Source organism: Brassica napus, chromosome A4, assembly GCF_020379485.1.
Source record: "Brassica napus cultivar Da-Ae chromosome A4, Da-Ae, whole genome shotgun sequence".
Taxonomy (NCBI): Eukaryota; Viridiplantae; Streptophyta; class Magnoliopsida; order Brassicales; family Brassicaceae; genus Brassica; species Brassica napus.
The window spans coordinates 20283423-20306328 of record NC_063437.1 but is presented as its reverse complement, the minus strand read 5'-3'; the positions used below and the strand labels follow the sequence as shown (position 1 = coordinate 20306328).

Here is a 22906-nt window from a genome sequence, read left to right as displayed (position 1 = left end):
AAGTTTGATATCACATTACTCTCCCATACATGAGATAATTTGTACAATTTTTATATATATAGATAGTGAGGAATGAATTGGAATGTTTCTTTTTCGTAATCTCACAAATTAAATACTACATCCAAATAACGCATGTTTTACATATCTACACATAATTACAATATATAACAAACATCAGCACTATCATATGAATTCTTTGTCAATATAATACAAATACTTGTGTACAATGTAATAAACTAATACTGCCCACCATGCATTATAGGTTGGAACCATGAAGGTGTGTGTGTAATACTACCAAACAAGAGATGGTTAATGGGTTTTTATCCTTATTGCTTTTCTTCTATATTGATATCATCTCTATTATTGGTTTCTTCTTTTTGTAGGAAACAAAAGAAAGATTAGAATTGAGAGTTGAAACTACAAGAGATGCTGATGTGAACGGGAAACACCAGTGACGGCTTCTATCGATCTAAGTTGTGAACACGTTTGCTTACTTCATGGATTGATAAAAGTTTTGAGGAGAGATCAAATAAGCTTTTACGTAAAGCAAACGAATCACCGATATTTTGTAAGGACGTAAATTTTTATTCTTTTTAAATTGATCTTGAAAAGGACGTTAGCCAAAACTTGTAGACATTATATTTTGAAAATAAATCTTTATGAAAATAATTGTTGCTTCTTCGTCACTCTCACACAAATTTAATATTACATATTTTGTTACCCACAATCTTGTAATGTTGTTGTATCTTCCGAATAACACATGTTTTACATATTTACAGATAATTATATGTAATATTTAGCGGAAACTAAATAAAAATAATATAGAAATAAAACCCAATCAGTCATCATAGTGGCAACCAAGTGTATTTACCAATACAAATAAATAAACAATAGGAAAAGAAGGCACTATGAGTCCCCACACGGTTCCATTGAGACAAAGGCTGGCATATGAAAGTGTAGATATGTGTGGGCGTTTGTGTATATATATACTAATTTGTGTTGGTGCTTGAACATCAGTGTACGTTAATCGATCACAAAGATTTAAAAGAGTTAGGAAAAAATAATGGGAGTTTACTTTGGTAACTATTGTTATGTAATGATAATAGTGTTGGTATTGGGAGCAGAAGTGAGAAGTCAGTCGTTAAAAAATGGTTATTATTCAACTTCATGTCCAAAAGCTGAGTCCATAGTACGGTCCACCGTTGAATCCCATTTCGATTCTGATCCCACCATTTCCCCAGGCTTGCTTAGGCTTCACTTTCATGACTGTTTTGTTCAGGTTTCAACTCTTCTTTCATCTCAATCTCCTTTAGTAAACCAATTCTATTTACAAGTTATTTGATTGTTGAATTTTGACCTATTATATATTAGGGTTGTGATGGATCGGTTTTGATTAAAGGGAAGTCTGCTGAGCAAGCAGCTCTAGCGAGTAGTGGTCTAAGAGGATTTGAAGTGATAGACGATGCGAAAGCTCGGCTTGAGTCTGTGTGTCCTGAAGTTGTGTCATGTGCAGATATACTTGCACTTGCTGCTCGTGACGCTGTTGACTTGGTACGCAAGTTTACTAAACCTAATTAGGATTTTACTTAAATTCTTTGGTTATTTTAATTGATTACGCGTTGAAATAGAGTTCTGGACCAAGCTGGACAGTTCCAACGGGTCGTAAAGACGGTAGAATCTCATTAGCATCGGAAGCATCGAATCTACCTTCTCCACTTGACTCTGTTGCTGTTCAAAAGCAAAAGTTTCAAGCTAAAGGATTGGATACTCATGATCTCGTCACTCTACTTGGTATGTTTATTTGTTCACTCATTATATGCTAGTTAATACCCGCACGAAAATAAGTGTTTACTTTTTTTTTATAAAAATTATTAGTTACATTTTTTTGCTGCGTCTATTTATTTTTTCATTTTTAATATAAGAATTGGTTTTATAAAAATCTAATGACACAATCATTTTAACCCCAAATTTTAAAGAATTAATATATGGAGTCTTGAGTCACCAGATTATTACTAAAATTTATTCTAAAAAATTTATGGCCTTCAAAATTTTAGGACCGGTCTGTTTATTTTATCCATTAGTTGAGGATCATTGGACTTTAATCCGGATGCATAACGCGGTTATTCATTACTCATTAGTTGAACCACTACTTTGAAAAATCTGCTTCATGATTTGTTCATAGCTGTTATATAATGAACATTTACCGTTTTTTTTTTCTCCAAATTATTAACCCGTTTTATCCTCATGCATGCAGGTGCACATACAATAGGACAAACGGACTGTCAATTTTTCCGCTATCGTTTGTACAACTTTACGGTGACTGGAAACTCCGACCCAACCATAAGCCCATCGTTTCTAACGCAGCTGAAGACTCTTTGTCCTCCCAATGGAGACGGTTCGAAACGTGTTGCTCTTGACATTGGCAGTCCATCAAATTTTGATGTAAGCTTCTTCAAGAACCTACGAGACGGTAACGGTATTTTGGAGTCGGACCAACGGCTTTGGTCGGACTCTGAGACAAATGACATGGTGAAGAAGTATGCGAGTACTATTAGAGGCTTGTTAGGGTTTAGGTTTGATAATGAGTTTGGTAAAGCTATGATTAAGATGAGTTCCATCGATGTAAAAACAGATGTCGATGGTGAGGTTAGGAAAATTTGTTCTCAAGTGAACTAGTTTGAGTTAAACGTAAGAAAAATATATATAAATAATACCATTGTCATGTTTGAAAAAAACATTGTGGGTTAGTTAATCTTTGTCGTTATAGAGTATTTTCTGTAATTGTCTTTTAATCCTTGTATTATTTATCTACAAAGCATACAAATATCAATCAAATTGAATGGCAAACAAATTACTGGTGTTAAATTTTCTAGCATTTAACGTTTTATCATGGACAATTCAAAATGATGTATAAAACGATGACTATGGTATTTATAAGTTTTAATTTTATCTAATTCTTCCTTCAAAATAATGACTACTGTTAATGTAGTAGTAATCTGTAAGCTTATGTCAAGTATTAATAAAAGGTTTTCCATTTAAGAGAAAAAAAGACTAAATTTTAAATTTTCAACAAGAAATAATATAGTACAAAAAGTAGTTGGTAAAATAATACATAATGAAATTTAGTTGAGGATTATAGCACAAGGCCCAGTGTTTAAGTAATCCAGTACACACTCAGATAAGAACGTAGTTTGAAAACCAGGATAAATAAACCAGAATCCAAAATGAACTTTGCTTCCAGTTCTTACTTCATAAACAAGGTTACCAAATTAGGAAAGAGCAAATGTAGAAAAGAGTACTTCCCAAATTCTTACTGATATTCAAGGTAATATATAAGTGGTAAATACTGTACAAATCTAATTTTACTAACTCCCCTTTTTTATGAATGATTGTTTATTTGTTTCCATAGTGGTTGGGGATAACTATGCATAATATACCATTGAAAAAGACAGTTTAATTCTAGCTGGCAAATCCACAACCAATTAAATTCCTCCAAACAAACAGAACATAAAATAGTTTGGAGTATAAAATGAACGTGATCCTCGTGTCGGTATCTCTATCTAGAATCATTGCTTTGTCCAAACAAACAAAAGAGATTGACCTTTTTGTTCATCTCCAAACCATTTCAACTCAAAGTAGAGGTCGATTACAAAAATGATCCGACTAGCGATTTCTTTGTTCCTCTTTGTATTGTTCTCTGTTACATCTGCAAGATCTTTCGTCACCACAAGACCTGGACCGGTTGATTCATTTCTCCCTAAACCAAAGCTAGAGGTAGTAACCAATTTCGATCCATTGATCCATGAATTAAAGAAACAACTTATTGGTTGACTAATTTGTTTTGTATCTAAATTTCAGGGTGCGAAAGTGTGTTCTTACACAGTAATCATTAAGACAAGCTGTTCCTCGGTCTCTTACACCAGAGATAAGATCAGTGTCGCGTTTGGTGATGTGTACGGCAACGAGGTGAGTTCTTTTAGTTCATTGACTTTATGAGTTTTGGATCTACAATATACCCATAAATCAGATTTAATTCTATGGAAAATAAATCTGTAATCAATCAAAATTTTAATCACATAATTCTCTGTATATGATTGGTCTTCAAGATTCTCATCAAATTTGAGAAAATTTAGATCTAAAATTTCGATTTTTTTTGTCAAAAGTTTTGATTATGATTTGATTGGTAAGGACTTTTGCTTTAGAATGTGAATTTATGAGTATTTGGCTTAGCTTCTTAAAATATTAAAAATAGAGTATATATGACTTTTAAAACTAAATATACGATAATGCATATTCAAAACATTAAAAAGGTGTTAATCTAGAAATTTCGTCACATGGTCTTTGTTTTTGTGTGATAGATTAGGGGAAAGAAGTGAATATATCTTTAACCCTTTCAAAAGTAAATAAACATCATTTCTTGGGTGATCAGGTATTCGTGAAGAGACTAGACGATCCAAAGTCTAGGGCATTTGAAAGGTGTTCTTCGGACACATACAAGATAACGGGACCGTGTATGCGTGACGTATGTTATCTCCACCTACTCAGGCAAGGATCCGACGGCTGGAAACCAGAGAACGTTAAGATCTACGGCTCATCCATCAGATCAGTCACTTTCTACTTTAACCTCTTCTTGCCAAACGGTGTTTGGTACGGCTTTGACGTCTGCAACGGCCTTGCTAATGGCAAGTCTTCTCAGTCCAGTGCCAGTGACAAGTCTTCTCAACCCATTATTGCCTCCGTTGCTGCTATGTAAGATTAATAAATAAATAAAGAACAAAAGGTTGACTATCTGTGGGTTTGCTACTTTTGTGGCTTAAAGTGAAAAGAGAAAATGTGTGTTTCAAAAAAAAAGTTATATAATGCCTTGATTTGATCTCTTGCAAGTTTGAGGCATAGCAAGTGGACAAGTCCTTTTTATATGAAATAAATAAAAATAGGGAAGAAAAGCATAATAAAGTTAGTGCAACGTTTTCTTTTCTATTTAACAAATATATTGTCTGTTATTAAGAATAAAATCATTATACAAACGTACAGATAAACCAACAAATAATGGTTGAAATGATCGTATAAGCTATTTTTAGCCGTCCGTATAACCCCAAGTCATGTTGACTGTTGAGGCCCTTTCGCCAGGCAAATGCATGCATCTGCATGCATGCGCATAGGATCTAACTAATGGCATAGACAGCTTTGTGTAACTCAGTTTCTTGTAGTTCTCCCTTTGCTGACATAAGTAAAACCCTTCACAAATTTCTCTAAAGCACAAGTGTTGGTGCTCAAGTATAGAACGTGGAAAAGTAGCGTACAGAGTTTTAAAGACATTAAGAGAAAGACTATGTGCATGGGGAGCGAGAAAGGAGTTTACTGTAATGATATGCGCACACTGCGCAGAACATGAAAATGAAGACAACGGTCCGATCAAACCCTGGAGCAAGATCTTGAGGCTCTCACATCATTCGATATTGTATGATGATATGTTGAGAGAGGTTGCAGCTAGTTTGCATGTATCTTATTTTGGAATAATGGAGTATATCCCAACTCTTGTTCTTATTTTTTTTAATTAAAGAAGATTTCTTACATGTTGTTTCTGTATTCTCAACTCAATTTGATAGATTGATTTCTATTTATTTTTGGCATTTATTTACAATGAACTAGTAAACAAGAAGCGCAATGAAAGTAAATCATAAGCATATATTGGCCAATACTAGGAACTAATTGTTCTGTTTGAGGTAATATCTTTACTGAAAGAAAAGGAAAAAAACTCTGTCGCTGATAACCATTTAGAACAAATCCAAAACACCAAAACAAAAAGCATGGAAGAGTGAAGCTCTGAAATAGATCAGAGCTTGAGAATAATGCCAATGGGGCAATGATCACTGCCACTGATATCAGGGAGAATGTAAGAATCATGGACATTGCCTGCAATCGATTCAGACACCAAGAAGTAGTCCAGTCTCCATCCTGTTTCCACACACCAATTCACTAGTTTCAACAATCCAAATATTAAACCAAATAACTATCAACAGTTTTTTTTAACGCAGACTTAGTTACCTCTATTGGTTTTGCGTGCACCACTGCGATAACCCCAATAAGTATAACCAACAACACCAGGATGCTGCTTTCTAAAAGTATCCACAAAGCCCTTCTCCAAGAAGTTTTCTCCAAATGATTGTCTTTCTTCTATTGTGAAACCAGCACTTCTTTTGTTCCCCTAATCATAAAGAGAGGTGATTATAACTTTCAAATGTTATTCAATGACACCAAAAACAAGAATCTGAGTTGTAGTTACCGCAGGATTGTAGATGTCGATTTCTTCATGAGCACAGTTTAGATCACCAGTCAAGACTACAGGTTTAGTCTTCTCCAGCTCCTGCACATGCAAAAAGGCCATTGAGGTCTATGTAAGCAAGAATATACTTCTTCTGTTCCAAAAAAACATCATGTTTTAGAGAAAAAAATTGTTTTAAAAAGATATATATTTTTTAATATTTTCAATGCATTTTTGATTAAGTAAATATTTGCAAATTATAAAATTAATTGTGATTAATGAATTTCTATTGGGAAAATAGTTGATCACAAAAAACAATACATTTATAATCAAAAATTACTATTTTTCTTAATATATGTGAAACTCTAAAACATAGATCATTTTGAAACGGATAGAATACAATAAATGAAGAAACCTGAAGAAAAGTTTCATACTTTGATGTAATTGCTGAGGGTTCGATCCCATTCTTCAACCCTGTATGACTTCAAAACCCCAAAAACATTTTGTTAAAATTAAAGAAAACTGTTAGAAACTTAAACGCCTTAAAATTTGAGGAAGTACCAGTCTTTTCAAGCCATCTCCAGAGTTAGGAACATAAGTGTTTATCAAGTAGAATGATTCAAACTCTGCAGTCACAATGCGTCCTTCCGTGTCATGGTCTGATCCAGATAGACCAGTACCATATCTAACCGAGAGTGGTTTTATCTGTTTCAATAGACCAACTTTGATTAGAGAACACATTTACATTTATTTTTTTGGCATATAAGATAAAATGGATATGTTACCCGTGAGATAATAGCAGTTCCAGAGTAACCAAGTTTTGAGACGCTGCAGGACCAGTAACTATGATCATAGCCTTCAATAAGTGCTTTCTTGATCTCCTCAACATCCTTCACCTGCTATGATTGCAATAGATGTTATTAAATCTAGAGAAGAAACTACTTAAGATGTTATGTAGCGACCTGGATTTTAGTCTCCTGCAAGCACAACACATCGAAATCTTCTCTTTGTGCAAGCTGAAGAGCAGAGAAGCTCTCTAACTTCAACAATGCTCTCAGTCCATTAACATTCCAAGTCATAATCTTCACAGACTTGGTGCCTTCTGGTAGAGAAGGAGGTCTCATTGTCTTTGGGTTATAAGCTTTCCAGTCTTTCTCAGGCTTCTTATGAGCAAGTACCGTCCACGGTTCACTTTGATTGGAGGATGAGACGACAATGGTCAGTGATGCTTCTTCCTCTTTTGAAGAAACTTTCACTTTCAAGTTTTTCTCAGTGGACTGTTTAACTTTCTTCTCTCCATTGTCATTGCCATAATAATCATCATCAGCCTCTTCCTGGTTTCTGGTTTTTCTTTTGATAGTGACACTCTCTGAAAGGGTGGATGAAGTGGTCTCCATTTTCTCTGCACCAGAACTTTCATCTGTAACACATAAACAAGCTCAGAACCAAAAAGTATGTTCTGCCTTCACATGACATCAGAAGCTATAGCAATTTTGAAACTAAAATGCAAACAAGTCCACATTCCTTCTTATTACATTCCATACATGAGATAGAGATAAAGTGTGTGTTCTTGGTGTGCAAGGACATACCTTGTGAACTGTTGTCCATATGAAGTTTTAAAGTTGAGATAAGTTCCTTTTTGAGTCCCTTCACAGGTAGTCCAAGTTTCCTATAATGCAATAAAAAAACCCATTGTAATATGAATGAATACACAACCGTTCCAAATGTCACAAGAATTTGAATGTACACATAAAGAATAACAAAAATAAATAAAGAAAGGCTCATAAGCTTGCCTCAATGTGGCTCTAAGTTCTTGAACCGTCATTGCCTCAATGTCATTATCACTTCGCTATACACATCAAAACCAACAATTAAACATGAGTAGGTAACCAGAACAAGCGAAATGATGAAGCACTACCTTCATTGGCTTTCCCTTGCTGTTGTTGATGGATAAAGGTACAGACTTTGATGTAGCATTTGACATAAGCCTCTTGTTGAAACTGCTTGTTCCTACTCTAACACTAACGATTGATGAACCAAATCTTAAGCTCCTAAAGGGCACCACCACCAGAAACCTATAATCATCGAAAAAGTAACAAACTTTCACTCAGTAGAATCATCAAAAGTTGGAAAAAGGTTATAACTTTTTGCAATTCAGACAGAACCCAGAAGAGATCCGACATCAATGGTTTGGTTTGTTCCAATGTAAGAAAGGAATCAGAAGGTAACAACACAGAAAAGGCTTAAACATTGAACAGGAGGAGGAAGAAGAAGAAGAACACGTACTTGGCGGCTTGGACGACGGAGCTCTGGAGACCTAACTGAAGAACCTTGTTCATCGATAAAAGGTCACTGTAAGAAAGAACCGCCAAAAAAGGAGTGTCTTTGTAGAAGTTTCACTCGCTCAAATACGCGCGTACACGCACGCGCCGTTTATAGACACATGTTCATGTCAAAGACCAAAAATAAAGAATGATAAAACTGTTGGATCCTGTAATAGAAGCATTCTACATAAGAGTTTTTATATGAATGGACCAATGAGATCCATCCACAAAAGCCTGCTCTAATATTCCTCCTCTTTGTATATAAAAATCCAAGCAAAAAAAAAAAATTACATCAGACTCAGTTTAAACACTTGGAGGAGATTGAGGTGGTACGGCTGAATCTACTTTAGATTCACAAACAAGATCATTAGTGTCATCAAACTCCAACACTTTCCTAACAGTTGCTTGAGATGATGATGATTCTCTAGAAATGCTTGATTTGTTTGAGAAAGACATGTGAGCTGAGGTCACCACTGAGGTGAAAACACCTGCTTCTCTTAGCTCTTGGATTATAACCATTGGTGCATAGATGCGAGTCAGGATACCCTCCTTGAGAAGTTTGAGTTTGAGTTTTTCATCAGTCCATACAACATGTTCTCTGTACCATTGAAGCATTTCCTCTGAAGTTGATGATGAAGCAATGATGAATGCCTTGCATGAAACAAAAAAAAATTAATGACCAAGAGCTATTACAAAAAAACACAAATCAAAACCAAACTCACTGCTCTGTCAAACTCTAGCATGAAACATCTCTTGACATCCTCTCTAGTTGGTTTGCATCCACATCGGTCGCGTCTTGAAGTAAGATCTGAAAATCTTGAGTAAGTGTAGTGCAGAACTGCTGCTTCATCTAGGTAAATGAAACTAATCGCAACAAAGAATAGAGAGAGAGATCAATGTCATATTACGAAACCATAAGAGTATAAGCCAAGTCAATGAGGAGGACAAAGAGAACATACTTGGGGATCTTCTTGTAGTTATACCATCGATGAGCACCATTAGGACGTAGATGATCTTGAATCCTAGCAGCAGATTTTCCATTTCCATATGTGAGAAAATAGTTTTTATTGCCATGAGTTGCTTCTTTAAAGTTTTCAAAGTAGACATCTCTTGGAACATGTTCATAGTTCTTCTTGAACATTGACACCTAAAAGTTATAAAAAAAATACTCAAGACAGCTAGTTTATAGTCTTATAGATGATGATACAATGTTATGTACCTCAGTGAAAGGTTCCTTGATATCATCTCTCTCAACACTGCTCTCCTGAAACAAGTGAATTTCTTCACATCAACAAACCGAAGAAAGACTAAAAACCAACTCAAAGTATCCACTAACTCACTTAATTTTCAAAGATTTCTCCTAAAAATATAAAAAGCTCTATTATAAATTCATTGGAGTAAACCATATGTATAATAGAGTTCTTCTATTTTAGAGAAATTTTTAAAAAAATATTTCTAACTCACGTAATTTACAAAGATAACCGCGTCCACATCTGCAGGAACCTCTCTGAAGAGACTTCTTAACGAGTATTCACTGGCTCCAGAAGGATGCACAAGCTCGTCAGTGTCCAGATGCAGTATCCAGTCAATACCATCATCCTATAAAAAGTAGAGAATCTGATAAAACTGTTGACTATGACTATAAATGTATGTGTCCAAAACTACTATGAAGTATAACATAGTACCCTAGCCATGGTGATAGCCATTTCCATATTCAAGTTTTGTTTGACGAATAACTCGTAGTTACATGGTTTGTAGAAAAATTTATGTAACCAAGTCTCATTCCAAATCCGGCTGTAAAAAAAGACATATGATGAAGCCTCTCAAGTTATTTGATCTTTTGCAAGAACCATTTTAGACCAGTACAAAGATTACGCAAATAAAAGCCTCTCAGATTATTTGATCTATGATTACATCTCTACAAGAGAACCATTTTAGAGGTGAGCAGTCTTGATGGATCAAGATTCAAAGATGTAAACACACAAGATTACACCAATCAATAACCAATAAATTTCATAACATAATGACAGGACTTATATCATAGTCAAAAGTAAAAAAAAAAAACCCATGATATATATCAATAGCATAATGAAAAAACACAAGACACAAGAATACCTTTTAGCCTGCTCTTCTTCGAGTTCTCTTGTCCTGTATATAACGTTTACACCCTTAAAATAAAAAAAAATTTCATTGTGAGAAAGAAGGAACATAAGATACATAATGACTAATCAAGAACTCTGGAAAAGCTCACTGGAATAGTCTCCAAAACACGAGAGACATTTGGGGAAGCAGCAGTGCCTTCAACAAATAGATAAAAGGTTGAAACTCCAATGACCTTGTGATAGAATATCCATGGCAATGTTTGTTCTAATCCAGCTGAAGTGCTGGTAGTTATACATATCTAACACAACACAACACAACACAAAACATACCATCTTTGATTATCATATTTTATCTTAAGTAAAATACAAGAATGGTTTTAAGAGATCTAACCTTAGGTTTCAGATCAATCTTGTGGTCAAGATTCAAGTCTTTGAGATAAGGAAACGATGTAGCATGGCTCTGACCAAGAAGAGAAACGCAGCCTGAGTCAGAACTTTTCTTGGAGATTGGGGACATTCCTGGGAATGGATAGTTATCAGTAAACCAATCGTTGATTCCTCCTGGCCACTGGAGGAGGAAGGCAAAGCAGGCTAAGGAGAGAGGAAGAAGGGTCAATAGCAAGAACAGCCACGAAAAAGATGATGAAGAAGAAGACAGAGATGGTTTTGAGGAGGAGTAGAGACCAGACGCCATGTGAGAAACTGAGAATGCAGCAAGAAACGCAAGGGATGAATGTATACGTTGTGAGAGAGAGATGATACTTGAAACTGAAAGAAGGAGCCGTTTTGTCAGTTAGCCTTTCTTGTAATTTTTTTAATCTTCAGGAACATCAATAAAATAAGAGCAAATATATAATATATACTCCACTAAATGCAAAGTTTGGTAATAAACTAATTTTTGAACTTTGACTTTGAATAACAATTTATACTAAATACATTTGCAAAAGAAATGAGTAATAAGAAAAATAACATTTATGTTGAGTCCAAAACTGAAGAAGAAAATCAGTCAACTTTGGTAACGCCAATTATATATGGTAACTAATTTCTAATGTTTTATGTTAAGACTTATCATCCTTAGGTTAATCAGTGAAAGCCATGTGGCTTACATACATAAAATTGTAAGAAAAAATTACCCTCTAAAAAGCAGATTAATATTTTTTCTTTTTCTATATAAAATTATTCAATTTTCTATTGTTTTTAGCATAATAATCTACTGATGATATCAGGTTCGACAATGTGTCTACATTTTCCATAGAACCCAAAGACAAAAAAAAATAAGAAAGTGAAATTCTACAGGTTAAAAAAGTGAGGTAACAAACTGAGAAACTCGAAGCTCAAGTGCATAACACACACTTGGGTTTGGGAATTATATTAATCCTAAATATTACGGCCTCCAAGACTCGAGTAAAAACTCTAAGCTTCAAGGCCCGTTTTTATTGGGTAATTTACTAATTGCGGAGAACATTATGTTCTCCGGGTCTGGTTCGTCTCATAATTCATAACCGACCTGTAAGATGAGTTTGTTGTAATATGACTGTATGGATTGGGTGATGACGATGACACATTTGACTCTCCTGGATCCTGACCTTTTGCATCTGTGCCTAACCTCGATAAGATAGTTTTACCTTCTTATGGTTGTTGATGACTCATGAGAATCAAGCTCTGATCTGGGAAACTAATAAGCATCTACCTTTGAGTTTGGCTACTAGTGCTTGTAGCTATCGCCTATTGCATATAATAAACCAAACCAAAACCGTTCCAATGAGCTTGAACAAGCCTGTCTAGAAATGTACTTTACTTCATTTTGTCAAATGAATCTACAAAGAGGTCATGTGTGAAACTCTAGTACTCATTTCTCTTCAAATTTTACAATTTTTTTATGTTTTTACATTTTTTTTTTGAGATAACAAGTTTGAGACTGAACATCATAAAGGTACAAAGAAGTTACAGGTTCTCTCTCTTGTGGAAAGCAGAAAATACTAAAAATTACAAAGGTACAAGTGGCTAAAGATACAACATACTCTGCCTAGTTAACTTTGCACTTCAACGAGGCTGGTGAATGTTTCGTGGAGCAACCTTCTGGTTCCCCCATTTGGCTGGCTTCTCTGCATACTTCGCCGGTTCAACAATCGACCTAGGACTCCTGTTCCCACTCGATTTCCTCACCATCTCACCATTCTTCCCTAAACCTGACGATCACACAACAACAATCAGTCTCCAACTCTGTTCATCGGGATAGAGAGCTGATTTAAAGTAACTAACCAAAGTCAGAAGGTGCATGATACATCTGTTGTCCAACATATCCACCGTAACCTTGATGATCAAACTCGGATTCGAAGACATCTTCAATGTCATCGAAATCAAACGACTCCGGAAGAAGATCAGCTACATCGACTTCTTGACTCTCTCCGTTGTCGTAGAATCCGTCAGCTCCTTGGTGCTGGCTGATCCAGTAGTCATGGTACCAAGTCGAGGTCGTCACCAACTGCCACCACTCCGGAGAGAAATCTTCCACTTGTCTAACGGCTGCTGGGACAAAGAGAGGCGCGTTGGGGTTTAGCGTAGAACGTCTTCCTGAAACCATCGCCATTTTGCTTTGTAACTCGGATCTTAGATCTGTGCACACACACAAACAACAGCCAAAAGAATCGATATCAATGATTCGACGATTCACAAAACGAATAGATCTATGCATCATCAGATCTGAAAACAAATCAATCAAACAGATCAATACTACGATCATAGCTATTCAGTTAACTATCGACGATTCAAAAACAGCTAAAACGAATAGATCTATTCATCATCGGATCTGGAAATGAATCAATCAATCAAACAGATCAATACTACGATCAAAGCTATTCAGTTAACTACAAACTCCGATCAATCGCCGATGTTAGATCTGACTCCATAATCATAAGTAGAGAGATTCCAGATCTGGAAGCGAAGCTATCAATCAAACCGATCATAGCTATAAACTTCCGATCGATCGTAAATATAGAAACGTGACGGTTGTTTGAAGAATCGAACAGCTATTAGCTAGATCGACGATCACCACACAGATCGAAAGCTAGAAGATCGATCGATCGATCACTTCATTTCTTCGAATTTTTCAAAAAACTTTCCCGGAAACCACATATTATCATCAATGAAGATGAGATTATCGGTTTTGAGAAACTGATCGAGCAGAAGAGGACGAGATCGTTTACCTTGGCCTGTGAAAATATCTGCAACTCGCTCAAGTTGATAAGGATCAAAACACGATGTGACGAAGATGAGGGGAGGAGAGTTTTATTTATATAAAGCGAGGCTCGGAGCCGAAGCTAAGGTTCGTTGGTTTATTTTGTGAAGGGACAAGTGGGTAGGTTTGGACCCGTACCTGACGTGGTTTTGAGTAATCCGCCGTCCACGTGTTGACGCGTTACTGTTGGCTTTATTTGACTTTGTTTCGTGTCCAATCCGTTGGCGACTCGTACAAAGTGAATTATTATTCTCTTTCTAGAAAAATACTATAAAAATATCTTTTGAAATTCGGTCGAAGAGGATAAGGTAGGAAACTAATCCAATATAGGCTCGTTGACGTTAAGGATACAATGGGCCTAGCCCACCCATGGTTTTTGTTGGTTATAGTCTTATAGATAACATGCATGCATTGTTTGTAACTTGTCTGTAGACAGAATCTGAGGTTAGATATTGAGAACAGTAGTATATGATGTCTTAGGATCACTAGTAACGTTCAAGAATTATGTTATCGTGTGCTGTTGTTTGATCTAATTAGTGGAGGGTTCCCATGTTTTGTAAGTGTGCGTTTATGAGTGGAGCTGTGATGATTTATCCCAAAAGAAAATATGTAAAAGAGGAGATTAGATAAGATAACAGTAACATTCAATAATATTATAGTGCTGTAGTTTTATCTGTCTAGTGAGTGGAGATGTGTATTTTTTAATCTTTCAACTTGTATCTTATTTTAGGGGAACTTTTTTTTTATGATATGAGTTGGAGAATATTCTTCGCTTTTAATCATTGTTTCAAGGTTGAGCTTACATTGGAGGGTTTTCAAGCACCTGCTAGTTGCATAAATAAATCAAAGACAGCAAACTTTACCCCGTGTAGTATTATAGTAGGATTCAGTTTGATTGTCATTTGTCAATGTTTCCATCTTCTTACTAAATACATCTTAATTCCCATTATCATCTCAGTTCTCAATTTGCTAGTAGGCTAGAACAACCATGATATCAAAATTGATCGTAGGTCTTTGTTGGTATAGTAGAATTAAATTGAAGTTGTTGGTTTCTTCTTCATTGTTTTGTATCAACACGAACGAAGAACTATCTTCATCAACCGCTTATATATGGTCAGTTTTTAATTATTAGTGGCAAGCCTAGTATATGAAGTAGCTCAAGAATAAGAATAAGTAGTTGACGCCTTGACGGGAAGGGAGGCGACGATATATACTGGAGTCTGAACTCCAAAGGCAATGCTAGTTAATTTCACAACGTAGTTCAGCTGCAAGGAGACTAAATATGTTCTGGTTTTGCTTTTGATCTGGGGTTCTATTAGCTAGATTTGAATATTTGATTAAATATGAGGGTCATTTCTTAAGTTTTTTTTTGACATCATTTTTTGCTTGATTATATAGTTTGGAATATAATATGAACACTAAAACGATAAAGTATATATTTGGTTGAAAATGTGAATGTCAAGAACGTTTATTGAAAAATAAACGGCATGATGTCTTCTTCTCTCTTTTTTTTTTATAAAAAAAAACTTCGATGTGATGTTGTAACTAGGGAATGTATTTCATTTCAACCATCGTTATGTAATGATTTAGAGCATTAAATTATATTATTTATGTTTTACATTTAATAAACTTGCACGCCACAAAAACATCTTTTGATAGTGTTTTCTTTAGTGTCAACAAGTTAATAAGGTGTACCAAACAGCACCTCGAACACTACTAGAAAACATGAAGATAAATTTTGAAAGAAATTAAGGTGTTATTATTGAATGACTGAAATTTGAAAAAAAAAATCAAATCGATTCTTAAACAACATAATTTTTTCTTCAAAAATCAAATTAATCTGTCTTTTTGTCGGTTTAAAATATCTTTAATCACACATACAACGTAACTGAATAACACTACTTTTAAAAAAACGGAGTATATGTAAATATTTATGGGAATAACACTATAATATAGTGTAATATATAAAAACTTTAAAAAAAAAAAAGAAGAAATCAATTAAATTCTCATTAAGTAACGCATCTGACAACCATATGATTTTAAAATTTTTAAAATAATAAAACAGAAGTACGTATGTATCTGTAAAAGTGTAAAGGGAAGAAACCGCGTAAATCTTGTTTTTAATATAAAAAGTATCTTTTTTTAATTGGGTTGTTACATCGTATTTAACGATTACGATAATCACAAAACCAGAAAAAGGAAAGAAAAAAAAGTAACTGCAAAGACGCGTTTTACTTAAAAACACACACACACACTATCTTCCCCTCCTTTAACATCATCTCTCAACCCATCTCTATCGCTTCTCTCCCGATCTAAGCTTCGCACTCTCCTCTACGTCTCCTAACAATGAGTCAGTACAATCAACCTCCCGTCGGCGTTCCTCCTCCTCAAGGTATCTCGATTTCTCAGATCTGTTTCATCATCTCGTGTTATGGATCTGAACTTCTTTTGCGTGTTTAAACAGGTTATCCACCGGAGGGATACCCGAAGGATGCGTATCCACCGCAGGGCTATCCTCCTCAGGGCTATCCTCCGCAGGGGTATCCTCAGCAAGGTTATCCTCCTCCTTACGCGCCGCAGTATCCTCCGCCGCCGCAGCATCAGCAGCAGCAACAGGGCAGCCCTGGGTTTCTAGAAGGATGGTAAAGTCACAAAAATAGATTTTTATTATTATTTTTTTTTGTATGGATCTGTTTAGTCTTTCAAGTGTTTGACTATTATACAGTCTTTGAATAGTCAACTAGATCTTGACTTTGTTGATAATCCGACTGATTGTGATTGGTTCTTGTTCTTGTGATCTGTTTAGTCTTTCAAGTGTTTGACTCTTTTTCAGTGTTTGAATATTCAACCACAGATTCTTGTGCTACAGCTAGTTTGTTGATGGTCAGATTGATTTTGACATTCTGAATGATTTGTTGTCCTTACTCTAAGAGTCAAGAATGTGATTATTCATCTTTTTTGCATATTTGCATCAAACATTGAGCTGGTCTACTACTAGTTTGCTATTTTTGCACAAGTTTTAGTTACTCTATTATTATTAGACGAGAACTGATTGGAGAAAGTGGACTAATGTTTCTGAATTTTTTTTTTTTTTTTGCAGTCTTGCAGCTCTCTGCTGTTGCTGTCTCTTGGATGCTTGCTTCTGATTCAGAGCTGCTGATTTGATTGCAAGAGAGTGTTTTGGCAACTTAATTAAGTAATGGGGCATTTATGATGAATTGCTGGATACATTCTCTTGTCTATTCTCTTTCGGTTATATGTTCTTAGATTCATAAAAAACTATTATTCTCTGGCTTGGTTTGGATTTGAGACTTGAATGGGAATGTAAATTTGTGGGGGAGACGTTACTCCTTTGCCTCAGTCTATTACTTTCTAAATTCATAATTCATATCTGAATGATTCTGCTTACTATAACTGCTTGTTTGCACATGTTGATATTAGTTTAACTGGAAAGTAGATTCATTTTCCAATGTTGCAAACCAATCCACATGGCCACATGGGTTGGTTCTTTCATTAATGTTGTTGTTAGGTAATTTTCGTAATCTGGGAGATTCAGGTGCAACCAGTACACAGAAACAACCAAATTAGATGATGTTATTATATATAGTTTTACTGTTAACTTATTTTACAAAAGTGTTTACGTAAAAGAAGGTATACTCGGTTGAGGTTAACTTGTAGCAATTAGCAAAGGCATGAAACATTACGTAATAAACTTGAAAACATAAATTAATGCCAAAAACACGTTTGAACAAAAAAAACAGTCATAGATTTCATTAGAAGTATGGTTATCATGCAGCTTTTCATTCCGTCACGATGAATTAAAAATCAAAATAGATATTCTAAGAAATCCAACTAACACAACATCCAAATCAGCCATACCTAAAAAGAAAAGGCTTTAACTGGTGGAGTCACTCAGGATCACAACTATTGGAAGAAGTCACAAGAAACGTAGGAAGCATCAGGCGACGACCCACGCCGTTTTGTTGTTTTCTGACAAATAATCGCTCTCTCTTTCTTAAATCCATGACAGACACACACACTGAACACAAGGCTGGGCCGCCTTGTCAACTCTTATACTAGACTTGGTTTCCAGTCATGGATCTGATACTTGTACTCGCCCATTGGGCTATGACACAAATGTTTTATACGCTAATTAAGTAATTATTGTTTAAAGGAAGTCCATTTAAAGCCCATACTCTGGAGAAAATTCTCACAGATGGAGATGATTTCAAAACTGCAACATTCATTGAATCAATCTGTTATATTTGATCAAAAAAATCAATCTGTTATATTTCCAAGTAACTAGAGGGTTGTTTAATAAGAACTCATCTTCTGAAAAAATGTTTAGTTCCAAGTAGTTACATTTAGCTTTGTGAAAGCTTCTTCAGGTACTTAGAAGGCAACAACAAACACTATTGATATTGCTTTGTATCATTCTAGGAACGTTCACCGCAATTTGATAACATCTTCGAATGTCAAGAGATAAAGTTAAATTATTAGGTTTTATCAACTTTGTTATCAGTTCTACCGCAAATTATATTTTAAATACCAAAGTCGGCCGTACCAAGTAGTGCGTCTTACCTTCTGTAGATATTTGTCAATTGTTTTTATGCAGCCGAATCTTGATAATGCTATTTAACAATTTGGTTCAAAAGAAACACACACACGCACAACGTGTTTGGCCGCGCCAGTGTTAACTTTAGCACTAGAAAAAAAGTTACCTATAGTCAATCCCATGAGTTTGTTATTGTTTTGAAGTCTCTCTCGTGCAAATGTTGAGAAATTTCTTAGAGAAACACTTGTAAAGTAAAAAAGTCGACAAAGAAAATTCAGAAAACCTTTAATTTTCTTACTGATGATCTTCTTTCTCGTGTCATGGAAAACACACGAGTCTGAATCAACTTTAAGTTATTAACTCGCTAATTAAATAAAACTCATAATAATAACAAAAATAAATAATAGATCTCTAAGAAAACATTCTCGCAATTATTCCCAACCAAAACCAAGAATTCTTAGTTTAGTGGTAATGGAACTCCAGCTAAAGTGTTTGTTCTGGGTTCGAGTCGTCTTGGCCACCTTTCCGCCTATAACCGTGTGTGCCCGAATTGAAAGTCTCGTAGAGATTAGGACTTACCGTTTGGAATTCCCCACAGATGTCAAGAAAAAAAAATTATTCCCAACCAATCAATAAATAGTAAAGGAAAATCAGGTAAGATTTTTGTTTTAAGAACAAAATTAGGTAAGATGACTCATGACTAGGCAACCACCACGCTGCACCTGCATGTGCCTGTGACGATGTCAGACCATAACTAGGAATCGAATCTAAAACACAAATATAACTCGCGACAAGTACATTTTTTGTTTCTTTACTCAACTTTTTATCCCCTGGTAATTAGTGCCGGTAGATACGCTGGCTTGCTTTTTTACTCAGCATGGTCTATATTAAGATTTTAATATCTATAAACAATTCAATAAAAACTATAATAATCTTTTTCAAAACAATCTGGAAAACAATATTTAATAAATTACTTCATAATTTTAGAGGTCTTAACCGTATTTGTCTATGTGCAAGTATGAGTATGTCGAAAAAAGTAAAGTATAAAAGAGGAAATAAAATTTAAAATTGAATAGTCATGTAAAACTAACTAATCATAGAAATAAATAAAAATAAATAAAATGATAGAGAAAATGATGAATGAAATTTAATAAATTCCTTCATAATTTTAGCGGTCTTAAATTAATAGTTTACTCTTTATTTGTCTATGTGCAAATAAGTGTATGTTGTAAAAAAGTAAAACATAAAAGGAGAAATAAAATTTTAAACTGAATAGTCATAGCAATAAATGTAAAACTAACTAATCATAAAAAAATGGCAGAGAAAATGATGAATGAAATTTAATAAATTACTTCATAATTTTAGCGGTCTTAAATTAATGGTTTACTTCGTATTGTTTAGAGCAACTCCATCCATTAGAACCCCTAATGGGCTCTAATAATTAAATTAATAGGTTTAAAGGTGATATGAGAAGTTAAGAACCTTGGTTAATGAAAATAACTTTTTGTTCCTCCAATGGGAGAACCCTATAGGGGTTCTTAAATATTTTTTAAAATTTTTTTTAATTAGAATGATTTAAAATAAAAGCATACATAAAATTTTTAATAAAAATTACATAAAACATATGAAAAATACAAATACAAATCGTAAATGAGAAAAAACCGATTACTCGAAATCTTGATTTGTTCCAACTACACAGAAGACATTGCATTATACTCAAACAAACTAAACCCAACTTCTCAAAAAGAACCATATACGATAAGCATACATCGTCTAGAAGAACCATACATGAAAATAGTTTTTATCACAACAATCTCAAGATCTTTTCAATGGCACAACAATCATAAGCTTAGACAACCAATTGTACATACGAGTCATTCCCGATCGTAATCAATTTACACACCAAAATCCTAAAACTAATCGATATAAGAAACTTGAAGCTCTCTGCGTATTTGGAGATGGCATATTTGTCCAACCTAAAAGATCAAAGCATAAAACAAGTTTAGCCACCAAACCATAAGCAGTTTTGTATTATAAGCTAGCCTTACCCTTACAGTGATGAATATTTCACATACGACTCAAAATGATATCATCGGAAAAAGCTGAGTAGAAGAGAGTACCCTGTTTCTGCGTTGACATATTCCTTCAATCTCTGAACCAGTTCTATTTCAGTAGCTGCAGCCCCAGGAACGAGACGGCTGTCTCTGCACATCGCCTGAGACAAATACAAAAATATTTAGAGCAAAGGAAAATAGACATGGAATTAAGATCTGTAATTCAGTAAAGATCATCTGAACTCAACAAGGGTCATTCCCATTCTAAGCAATGACCATTTACAAACAAACTATCATTAGTCTATACCATCTACAGAGTTCAAAGGTGGTAACTTTTACCAAACGTAAGACATTGTTTAAACTTTCACCAAACGTATGGAAATTAAGAAACAAAAGAAGGCTTAAGTAACTGAATTTGACAAGGGGCATTCCCATTCTATGGAATGATCATTTCCAGTACAAACTATCATCAGCGTATACCTTCTACGGAGTTCAAAAGTGTTAACTTTCACAAAGCTGAGACATTTTTAGACTCCCACCACCAAATCCAAGAAAATTAAGAAACAAAAAACCTCTGCTTCTTCCTTTCACAAAGCTGAGACATTTTTACCTCAACCATCTCAACGTTTCCGGCGCAGATGGAGAGGGAAGGGGATTCAGAGTGGAGTTTGAAGGAGATGGAAGGAGGTAAGAGGGAAGCTGAGGCGGGTCTGGAGAAGGAGAAAGGAAGGGATTTGGGGTTGAAGGTGGAGAGACGAATCTGAAGCAGCCATGGTGAAGTGAAGAGATGATTTCTCAAAACCATGGATCAAAATCGACGAAGATCTCTTTCTCAAACAAAAAAAAAAACATCGACAAAAAGAAAAGGAAGAAAGAGAAGGCATTAGCCAATAACAAATGAGCACGTATAGGGTCCTTATCAGTTCTAAAAGTGTTATATTTAGCACCGGTTCTGTCATTTTAACTCATTTTCCATTTATTTTTTTTGGTTTTTTTTTTAGAACCTTTCATTAAAGCCTCCGATGGAGGTGGTCTTATGTGCAAGTAAGAGTATGTCCTAAAAAGTAAATCATAAAAAGAGAAATAAAATTTTAAATTGAATAGTCATAGTAATAAATGTAAAACTAACTAATCATAGAAAAAAAAAAGGATAGAGAAAATGATGAACGAATGAATGAATATGATAAGTATAGGTATATAGTAAGTATCAAGCAAGAACCATTCTCTCCACGAAGCTTCGCGGAAGCTGCCATGGCTTCCCCTCTTCCTCTCCCCCATTTAATACCATCCTTCCTCGCTCTTTCCTCCTCACACCAAACAACACACTAACATACACATCATCTCCTCTCTCTTCTCTTATCTTCTCCGCTATGAAGCTCGCCACTAGCCTCAGCTCCAAGTTCCTCCGCCTCAGCCCTAAACGTATCTTCCGCTCCAAGTCCAAGTCCTCCTCCGTTTCCAGATCCGAACCTTCTTCCTTCAGCTCCGGTGCTTCTTCCGACGGCTCCTACAGCGACCTCAAGCCAGGTCCCGCCGCCACTCCCGTCAGTGTCCTCCCCGGAGGAGATCAAGATTTTTACTCCGAGCTGATACAGGCCTTTAAGCTCATAGACCGCGACGACGACGGCGTGGTTTCAAGAAAAGAACTAGCTGCCCTCCTTAGCAGGCTGAGCCCTGAACCGCCGAGTCAAGAAGAGGTTACTCTGATGCTTCAAGAAGTCGATGGAGGAGGAGACGGTTGTATCAGCCTCGAGGAGCTTGCTAGCCGCGTGGCGGGATCCTCCTCTGACTCTGATGAAAGCTCGGTCGAGATGAGAGAGGTGTTTGAGTTTTTTGACGTGGATCACGACGGGAGGATATCGGCGGAGGAGCTGCATAGAGTTTTTGGAGTTATCGGAGACGAGCGGTGCACGTTAGAGGAGTGTGTGCGTATGATAGCGACGGTTGATGGGAACGGTGACGGTTTTGTTTGCTTTGATGACTTTTGCCGCATGATGGAAGCTTCAGGCTCCAGCGATGAGTGATCATCATTGAGTCATGTTTGTATGATTGATGATAATGACATCGTTATGCTCTCCTTTGTTTACACATTATTTTTTACTATTACTGTAATTTGGGTATAATTTTGTCACGGCAAAGCACTTCAAATTTTTACCGTCAAGAATCAATCAATCACTATACCAGTGTGTTCACGTGTTCTAGTTTCACTTTCACGTTGGAATTACATCAAAATATACATTTTCTCCTCAGATAGTATTGAATTAAAATTCTCAAAAGAATTGAACGGTATGCTACTTTATCCTGATAAAATCACAATACTAAAAGGGACATTCCCTCAATATCTATGCTGCCACGTCAGATTAAATAT

At 35.4% G+C, this 22906-nt stretch overlaps 8 protein-coding genes across 9 annotated transcripts; 4 read left to right on the top strand and 4 right to left on the bottom strand.

Annotated features, from left to right (window-relative positions):
- The first annotated feature begins 1003 nt into the window (after window positions 1-1003).
- LOC106450296 (peroxidase 25) lies at window positions 1004-2752 on the top strand. The gene is made up of 4 exons (XM_013891942.3): window positions 1004-1279; window positions 1372-1551; window positions 1629-1791; window positions 2255-2752. Exons 1-4 carry the CDS (start codon window positions 1064-1066, stop codon window positions 2674-2676), a joined length of 981 nt encoding a protein of 326 aa, XP_013747396.2. The 5' UTR covers window positions 1004-1063; the 3' UTR covers window positions 2677-2752.
- A 764-nt stretch (window positions 2753-3516) lies between these two features.
- On the top strand, window positions 3517-4876 carry BNAA04G23950D (embryo-specific protein ATS3A). Its single transcript, XM_013889499.3, has 3 exons — window positions 3517-3774; window positions 3859-3966; window positions 4430-4876. The coding sequence occupies exons 1-3, from the start codon at window positions 3655-3657 to the stop codon at window positions 4751-4753; spliced, it is 552 nt and encodes a 183-aa protein (XP_013744953.2). The 5' UTR covers window positions 3517-3654; the 3' UTR covers window positions 4754-4876.
- Window positions 4877-5668: 792 nt separating this feature from the next.
- LOC106447548 (DNA-(apurinic or apyrimidinic site) endonuclease, chloroplastic) lies at window positions 5669-8750 on the bottom strand. Its single transcript, XM_013889496.3, has 11 exons — window positions 8552-8750; window positions 8184-8340; window positions 8059-8114; window positions 7855-7934; window positions 7228-7685; window positions 7051-7161; window positions 6827-6970; window positions 6700-6747; window positions 6287-6367; window positions 6049-6208; window positions 5669-5958 (listed from the first exon to the last, which is right to left on the bottom strand). Exons 1-11 carry the CDS (start codon window positions 8602-8604, stop codon window positions 5837-5839), a joined length of 1470 nt encoding a protein of 489 aa, XP_013744950.2. The 5' UTR covers window positions 8605-8750; the 3' UTR covers window positions 5669-5836.
- A 142-nt stretch (window positions 8751-8892) lies between these two features.
- Window positions 8893-12287, bottom strand: LOC106447549 (glycosyltransferase-like At2g41451). Its single transcript, XM_013889498.3, has 9 exons — window positions 11083-12287; window positions 10841-10990; window positions 10705-10757; window positions 10275-10383; window positions 10054-10188; window positions 9809-9853; window positions 9549-9736; window positions 9312-9453; window positions 8893-9240 (listed from the first exon to the last, which is right to left on the bottom strand). Exons 1-9 carry the CDS (start codon window positions 11383-11385, stop codon window positions 8893-8895), a joined length of 1473 nt encoding a protein of 490 aa, XP_013744952.2. The 5' UTR covers window positions 11386-12287.
- Window positions 12288-12524: 237 nt separating this feature from the next.
- On the bottom strand, window positions 12525-14051 carry LOC106447547 (protein EARLY RESPONSIVE TO DEHYDRATION 15-like). Of its 2 annotated transcripts, none has more exons than XM_013889494.3 (3): window positions 13898-14051; window positions 12954-13307; window positions 12525-12880 (listed from the first exon to the last, which is right to left on the bottom strand). In XM_013889494.3, the coding sequence occupies exons 2-3, from the start codon at window positions 13279-13281 to the stop codon at window positions 12735-12737; spliced, it is 474 nt and encodes a 157-aa protein (XP_013744948.2). In that variant the 5' UTR covers window positions 13282-13307; window positions 13898-14051; the 3' UTR covers window positions 12525-12734. The 2 variants fall into 2 exon arrangements, with proteins under 2 accessions (XP_013744948.2, XP_022574142.2); XM_022718421.2 differs by having other exon boundaries at window positions 12954-13312; window positions 13901-13945.
- Window positions 14052-16079: 2028 nt separating this feature from the next.
- LOC106447546 (cysteine-rich and transmembrane domain-containing protein WIH2) lies at window positions 16080-17289 on the top strand. The gene is made up of 3 exons (XM_013889493.3): window positions 16080-16321; window positions 16394-16571; window positions 17030-17289. The coding sequence occupies exons 1-3, from the start codon at window positions 16276-16278 to the stop codon at window positions 17073-17075; spliced, it is 270 nt and encodes an 89-aa protein (XP_013744947.1). The 5' UTR covers window positions 16080-16275; the 3' UTR covers window positions 17076-17289.
- Window positions 17290-20220: 2931 nt separating this feature from the next.
- LOC106431128 lies at window positions 20221-21582 on the bottom strand. Its single transcript, XM_013871941.3, has 3 exons — window positions 21149-21582; window positions 20605-20699; window positions 20221-20460 (listed from the first exon to the last, which is right to left on the bottom strand). Exons 1-3 carry the CDS (start codon window positions 21341-21343, stop codon window positions 20334-20336), a joined length of 417 nt encoding a protein of 138 aa, XP_013727395.1. The 5' UTR covers window positions 21344-21582; the 3' UTR covers window positions 20221-20333.
- Window positions 21583-21624: 42 nt separating this feature from the next.
- LOC106431125 (probable calcium-binding protein CML35) lies at window positions 21625-22716 on the top strand. Its single transcript, XM_013871940.2, has one exon. The coding sequence runs from the start codon at window positions 21909-21911 to the stop codon at window positions 22560-22562; it is 654 nt and encodes a 217-aa protein (XP_013727394.1). The 5' UTR covers window positions 21625-21908; the 3' UTR covers window positions 22563-22716.
- The last annotated feature ends 190 nt before the right edge of the window (window positions 22717-22906 follow it).